General features: G+C 73.4%; 1 protein-coding gene across 1 annotated transcript; it reads left to right on the top strand.

Annotated features, from left to right (window-relative positions):
• The first annotated feature begins 2305 nt into the window (after positions 1 to 2305).
• Positions 2306 to 5816, top strand: GHDC (GH3 domain containing). The gene is made up of 8 exons (XM_068919288.1): positions 2306 to 2549; positions 2635 to 2774; positions 2894 to 3470; positions 3696 to 3885; positions 3969 to 4040; positions 4177 to 4310; positions 4429 to 4517; positions 4939 to 5816. The coding sequence occupies exons 1-8, from the start codon at positions 2306 to 2308 to the stop codon at positions 5137 to 5139; spliced, it is 1647 nt and encodes a 548-aa protein (XP_068775389.1). The 3' UTR covers positions 5140 to 5816.
• The last annotated feature ends 1451 nt before the right edge of the window (positions 5817 to 7267 follow it).

The raw sequence follows: 7267 nt of genomic DNA, 5'->3' as shown, positions 1-7267 counted from the left end.
TTCGCATGTGTCTTGGGGAGGATGCAGCTCCCTGCCCGGCTGGCAGGCAGGGGTAGAGCCCCACGCCCGGGGGTGCGGGCCCTCCCCGCGCTCCCCCAACCGCCGCATGGCCCCCGCCAGAGCCCGGCACCCATCCCTGCCGCCCGGGAGCCGTGGCCCCCTGCGGCCTCTGGCTCCCGTGAGAGCCTGGCACCTGTCCCCACCGCCCGGGAGCTGTGGCCCCCCGCGGCCTCCAGCACCCGCAAGAGCCCGGCATCCGTCCCCGCCGCCCGGGAACCATGGCCCCCCATCGCCCCCCGTGGCCTCCAGCACCCGCAAGAGCCCGGCACCCATCCCCGCCGCCCGGGAACCATGGCCCCCCATCGCCCCCCGTGGCCTCCAGCACCCACGAGAGCCCGGCACCCGTCCCCGCCGCCCGGGAACCATGGCCCCCCATCGCCCCCCGCGGCCTCTGGCTCCCGCGAGAGCCCGGCACCCATCCCCGCCGCCCGGGAACCATGGCCCCCCATCGCCCCCCGTGGCCTCCAGCACCCGCAAGAGCCCGGCACCCATCCCCGCCGCCCGGGAACCATGGCCCCCCATCGCCCCCCGCGGCCTCCAGCACCCACGAGAGCCCGGCACCCGTCCCCGCCGCCCGGGAACCATGGCCCCCCATCGCCCCCCGCGGCCTCTGGCTCCCGCGAGAGCCCGGCATCCGTCCCCGCCGCCCGGGAACCATGGCCCCCATCGCCCCCCGTGGCCTCTGGCTCCCGCGAGAGCCCGGCATCCGTCCCCGCCGCCCGGGAGCCGCGGCCCCCTGCAGCCCCCGCGAGAGCCCGGCCCTGGCCCACGCGTGCCGGTGGGCGATGGTGCCGCGTGCCGGGCGGCCCCGGGCCCCGGCGCTCGGGTTCGCAGGCGGCGCTGGGTGCGAGGGCCCCGCTGCGGGCTGAAGGGCTGGAGCTCCTGGGGCTGCCGGGAAGGTGCCGCAGGGCCGAGGCCCCCTCACCAGCAGTGAGTTTTTTTCCCGGGGGAAAAGCAAAGAAAAACAGACAAGTTGCGCTTCTTTGTTTTGTTTTGTTTTCAGGGGAACTCTCTAGCCGAGGTGCGCAGAACGGGGTGGGTTTGCTTTCGGTTTTTAATTGCAATCTCCTCCTCTGCTCGCGGCCGTCGGTCGCGGGAGGCGGGGGTTGCCGTGCGCCGTGGGACGCTGGGCGTTGTGGTTTTTTGTTTTGGGTGGTTTTTTTTTTTTTAGTAGAAAGGAGACAATAAAAACTGTAATTGAACGCGGAGGAGGAGCTGCTCTGTGGTCCTTTCCCCGCAGGGGCGGCCGGGCCGGGCCGGCGCCAGCGGTCGCGCTCATTCCCCGTCATTTCTGCCGGAGGCGGAATATCCGGGGGGGCGGACGCGGTATCGCCCGCCCTGCGCGCGCGGGCCGGGCCGGGGGCCGAGCACGGGAGGGGGGCAATGCAGGCGGCTCCGGTGCCCGCGGTCCGTGCACGGTGCCGGGGTGATTGCGGAGCCCCGGGTGCGTGAACGGGAGGGGTCCGGCTCCCGGGGTCCGTGCACGGGAGGGAGGCAGTTCCGGGGGGGGGGGTCCAGTGCCCGGGGTCCGTGCACGGGAGGGAGGCAGTTCCGGGGGGGGGTCCAGTGCCCGGGGTCCGTGCACGGGAGGGAGGCAGTTCCGGGGGGGGGTCCGGCTCCCGGGGTCCGTGCACGGGAGGGAGGCAGTTCCGGGGGGGGGTCCAGTGCCCGGGGTCCGTGCACGGGAGGGAGGCAGTTCCGGGGGGGGGTCCAGTGCCCGGGGTCCGTGCACGGGAGGGAGGCAGTTCCGGGGGGGGGTCCGGCTCCCGGGGTCCGTGCACGGGAGGGAGGCAGTTCCGGGGGGGGGTCCAGTGCCCGGGGTCCGTGCACGGGAGGGAGGCAGTTCCGGGGGGGGGTCCGGCTCCCGGGGTCCGTGCACGGGAGGGAGGCAGTTCCGGGGGGGGGTCCAGTGCCCGGGGTCCGTGCACGGGAGGGAGGCAGTTCCGGGGGGGGGTCCCGTGCCCGGGGTCCGTGCACGGGAGGGAGGCAGTTCCGGGGGGGGGGTCCAGTGCCCGGGGTCTGTGCACGGTGCCGGATGATGTCGGCGTGATTGCGGAGCCCGGGGTCCGTGCACGGTGCGGGGGGGTCCGTGCACGGTGCCCGGCGGCGGTAGGCGGGAGGTGCCCGGTGCCCGGCGGCGGCGCAGGGTGCAGGGCGGTGCCGAGGCGATTGCGGTGCGCGGCTCGGAGCCCGGCGGCCCCGGGGCCGCGGTGGCGGCGGGCGCTCGGCGGGGCGCAGCGCCGGGATGCTGCCCACCGCGGCGGCGGCGCTGGCCGTGTGCGTGGCCGTGTGCGTGGCCGTGTGCGTGGCCGTGGCCGTGGGCGCGGCGCTGCCCGCCGCCCCGCCGCTGCGGCACCGCCTGGCCCGGGCCGCGCTGCGCCGCGCTGCGGGCTGGCAGCGGCGGCGCCTGGAGCTGCGGGGCACCGAGGTGCGGCGCAGCCAGGAGCGGCGGCTGCGGCGGCTGCTGCTGCCCGCGGAGGCGGCCGCAGGTAAGCGCCGGGCTGGAGGGGTCCCGGGGGGCGGCGGGACACCCGTACCGCAGCCCTGGCCTCCCCCGCACTGTCTCTCCCGCAGGCTCCGACGCTTTCCGGGAGAGTCACCCTGTGAAGCCGAGCGGTGCTGAGGGGGCCCCGGGCGGGCAGGGGGCTCCGGTCCCGCTGCTGGGCCCTTGGGCTCTGCTCCGGAGCTGCTGGGCTGCGGACCCCCCTCTCCAGGTAGGGGTGAATCCCGACGGTCACAGCGCGCCGCAGCCCCCAAACGGGGAGGGGGCTGCCGGGGTGCCGGCGCAGGGCTCGGGGTCTCCTGCGGGTCTCTGCCACCTCTCTCCGCGCAGGGGGCTCTGCTGTACCTGGACGCGCTCTGCACCGCCTTCCCGCAGGCGCTGGCTCTCCGGGGCACGGCCCTCTTCTGCTGGGCGCCGGGCGGCCCCCGCGCCCCGGCGGGCTGGCCCCTGCCCACGCTGTACTGCACGCCGGCCGCGGCGGGCGCCGTGCCCTCGCGGGCTGCAGCCCTGCAGGTGCAGCTGCTCTTCGCCCTGCGGGAGCGGGGTCTGCGCGCGCTGGAGGCCGGGCTGGCCTCCGAGCTCTACGACGCGCTGGCGGCCCTGCGCGCCGGCTGGCCCGGCCTGGCCGAGGACCTGGCGCTGGGGCGGCTGAGCCCGCAGCTCGAGCTGCCCGAGGGCGCGCGCCGCCGGCTGCAGGGGCTGCTGGCGCCCGACGCCGCCCGGGCGGCCGAGCTGCGGGCCGAGTGCGCCCGCGGCTTCGAGGGCATCGTGCGGCGCCTCTGGCCGCAGCTCCAGGTGGTGGTGGTGGGGACGGCGCACGGAGGGGAGCAGCTCTACAGCGATGCCCTGCGGCAGGCGGACTGCAAGGGGCTCCCTTTCTACTGCCCCTTCTACCGGGCGGCCGGAGGTGAGTGTCAGCCGCCGAGCAGGGCCAGGGTCCCCCCTGGACGCGCTGCTGGCACCCGCAAACCCTGCTGGCCCCAGCCCGGGAGCGGGTGCATCTCTGTGCATCGGTCCTCAGTGGAGACCTGCGAGCTTCTCCGAAAACGGCTGTGTTTGGGACCGGCCGGGAAGCTCCCTCCCCTCGGAGGGCCGGGGGGGTCTCCGCTGACCGGCGCCCCTGTCCGCCCAGCGCTGCTCGGGGTGAACCTCTGGCCGGAGGAGCCGAGCGCCCGCTTTCTGCTCTGCCCCGACTGGGCCTTCTGCGAGTTCCTGCCCTGCCCGGCCGAGGGGCAGACGGCGACGGCAACGGCGCTGCTGGGGGAGCTCTGGGAGGGCCGGGAGTACGCGCTGGTCCTCACAGCCCGGCCCGGGGAGTACAGGTGCCTCCGTCGCCCCGCTGCAGCCCGCGGGCGTCCCGCGCCGGCCCCGTCGCCCGCCTCACGCTGCCTTTCGCCCCGCGCAGGCGCCGCGCGGGAGAGGTGCTGCGGGTGGCCGGCTTTCACAAGCAGTGTCCCATGGTGGAGCCCGTGCGCAGGTGAGGGCACCCCGCGCCCCGGCCCCGCGTGCCGCTGCCCTGCAGGACCGGTGGGCCGGCTCAGCCCGGCTCAGCGGGGCGCCGGGGCGGGAGGGAGCTGGCAGCGGGGCACCCACCCGGCCCCTCGGCTCGGCAGGGAGAGCCAGACGCTGAGCGTGCGGGGCGAGAGCATCCCCGAGGAGCGGTTCTTGCAGAGCCTGCGCCGCGCCGTGGGCCTGTGGCCGGGTGCCCGCCTGGTCGACTACGTCTGCGCGGAGAGCACCTTGCTGGGTGAGTGACCCCAAAGCGCCGCCCGGGGGTCCCGCGCGCCCTCCTCGCCCCGCTCGCCTGCGCCGGCCCCAGCCCCGCGCTCGCTGGTGGAGTTAACGTGCTTGCGGTGCTGCTGCAGGCGCCTCTTCAGGGGCCTGCGCCCCCCATTACCAGGTGTTCGTGGAGCTGCGGGGCCTGCGGGACCTGTCGGAGGGGCAGCGCTACAAGGTAGGGGGGCGGCGGGCTGTGCTCCGGGCGCCGCTGCCGCGCGCCGAGCCTCGGGGGTGCCGCGGGCAGGGCCGGCGGGGAGCGGGGCGGCCGCAGCCACGCGGTGGCAGTGCTTGCCCGGCAGCCCGCGCGCCGCCAGCGGGTTTGCGCGCTGCCCCGCTGGCTGCAGGAGCCCGCAGGCAACGCCGGGCTGGCGGCCCCGGCCCTGCGGGGGGGACGTGTGCGGAGCGGCCCGGCCGCGGCACTTGCAGCAGAGGGGCGGCTCGCTGGCCGGCGGCGCGGTGCGGTGCGCGGGGGGCATGCCCAGCGGGGTCCCTGGGGGGCACCGGGCGTTGCGGGGGGTGACGGAGTGCTCCAGCGCTGCGGGGCAGGAAACGCGGTGTCGGGCCCGGTGCAGGCAGCCTCCCCCCTCTCCCTGCAGCTGGATCACTGCCTCCAGGAGGATTTCCCCGTCTATAAATCCTTCCGCTTCAAGGGCAGCATCGGGCCCCTGCGGCTGCACCTGGTGGCGGCGGGGGCCTTTGCCCGGCTGCGGGAGGCCGTGGGCAGCCCCCTGCCCATGCCCAGGGTGCTGCGGGAGAGGCGGCTGCTGTCCGCCATCCAGAACGCGGTCGTCTCCTAGGGCGGCTCGGGGCTCCCCGCAGCCCGGCCGCCGCAGGCAGGGGGGCACGGCCGGGCGAGCGCTGCGGGGCCAGGCCGAGCCCCGGTCCGAGGCTCCGGGCGGAGGGTGCGCAGCCCCAGCAGGGCTTGGCTAGCCGGAGCGGACGGAGCCGACGAGCTTGGCGGCACCCTGCTCCGCGGCTGGCGCGCCCCGCTCGGCGCACGGCAGAGCACGGGGCCCTGCCGCACGCGGGGATGCAGCGGGGCTTGCAGCGCATCCCCGCCGGGGAGCCCCGGACAGCAGCCGTCCGGGGCCCCGCGTGGCACCGCGGGCGCTGGCAGGCGGCGCAGGTGCTTTGCTGGCCGTGCTGGGGCCTCTCGAGGCCACGGCACGGAGACCCAGAGGGGTGCGTGGGCCTCGGCGAGCCGGGAGGCCAGGCCAGCGCCCCGAGAACCCGCCGAGCTCTGCTGCCCGGCCGGGAGCTGCAGGCGCTGCTGCCCCGCGAGCCCCCTCGGAGCCGGGCTCCAGGCCCTTCCATGGGGTTAGGAAACAATAAGCTCCAGTAAGGGCTGCTTTTAATGTTATATAAAAAAAAAAAGGCTAAATAAAGCAGGATTATCTCTTAAAAATAAATAAATAAAGGGCAGTACTCTGGGATTGATTTTTTTTTTTTTAATCCCCATTAAGAGATTTCTTGATGACAGCCCCGACTCTCCTCTCTGATTGAAAAGTTCCTGTTGTTGGTTCCTGATATTCAGGCCGGGGAAGGGCAGCCATGAATATTTAACCAACTCTGCGTCTTTCTCAGGGCTCTGGGAGCATCTGGCTGTTTGTGCCTTTGAGGCACAGACCTGCTGGGCAGGGAAGGGGAGGAACAGCTCTTTCCCGTGTTTGTTAAGGGTTTATTTTAAGGGCTACTGAGCCATGCTGCTTAGGGGACCTGCTGTGCAGACAGCTGTTCCCGGGGTGGGGGCAAGCGAGGCCGCTGGCAGAAGACGCAGACGCACGCAGAGCATCATCCCCCACGGTGTCAGGCACGGAAAGCATGCTAAGGCCTCTTCCCGCCCCCCCATCCCCTGCTGGAAGAAAAGCCTGGAGCAAAATTCCTGTTGCAAGCAGGGGGAGAAATGGTGCGTGCGGCTGGCGAGCGTGTCGCCCCGCAAGGACGTGAGCTTGGATTGCTGTCCCGACGGCAATGCTGGTCCCGGCCCAGCGTGCGTTGGCTGTGCACGGCGCTGGCAGGGCCAGATGATGGGATTTCATGGGAAGGAGGGGTCAGTGGTTGCTGGATAAACGCCTGGATGGTGAAGCTGGGCCCTGGCAGGTTTGTGGGGAGCCTCCGGGCATCCTTGTGCTGGCAGAGACCTGTGCAGCTCTCCCTTGCCCAGACAGCCCAGCAGGGCGCTTCCTCCCGGCGCCTGTGTCGCGCACGCGGCCGCTGCTCGTGAGCACGGCCCTTCCCCAAGAGCCCAGCTGCAGGCCAGGCCTTGCAGCCAGCCCCAAAAACCACGAGCAGGGGCCGGGGAGCTGCGCGCCGCGGCGGGGAGCAGGGCCAGGCCTGGCCGGTGCGAATGGGCGAGGGCTGGGACGGAGCTGCGGCAGGCTGGGCTGCTCCGGGTTTATCCCTGGCGTTTCCTCCCAGGGCTGGTGAGAAGAGGAGGACAGCGAGAGGCCCCTGCCGTGGTCCTGTAGGCGTGCACGCTGCACACACACGTGCATGGGCTTCGCCAGCCTTCTCCCATGCACCCCGTGTCCCGGGCAGTACCATCGTCCCTGCCCCGCTGTGGCCGTCCCTGCCGAGCAGCGCGTGTCTCCGGGGCCTGCTCCTCCGGTCCCTGCGCCGTGGGACATGACGCTTGTGCCTTTCCGCCCCTCGCGCTGAGCTGCCCACATCGTCCAAAGCAGCAGCCCAGCATCGTTGCGCCGTGCTGGACCAGCCGCCGGCACTGCAGCCACTCCGCGCTGTTTGAAGCAGGGGTGATTGCCTGTGCTTTAGCAGCTCATTAGCCCTCTCGCAGCCATGGCAGCGTGTAGTCAGCAGCACGCGCTGGCTCGGGGCGCTCTGGGCCTGGTGCTGGGGCTGCCGGGAGCAGAGGCTGCTGCTCTGAACTGCCTCAAATGGACCACGTCATCTCTGGGGGATCCGTCA

The sequence above is a fragment of the Struthio camelus genome, chromosome 25 (assembly GCF_040807025.1).
Source record: "Struthio camelus isolate bStrCam1 chromosome 25, bStrCam1.hap1, whole genome shotgun sequence".
NCBI classification, from domain to species: Eukaryota; Metazoa; Chordata; class Aves; order Struthioniformes; family Struthionidae; genus Struthio; species Struthio camelus.
The sequence above is the reverse complement of the archived record's forward strand: the minus strand, read 5'-3'. Positions and strand labels throughout refer to the sequence as shown.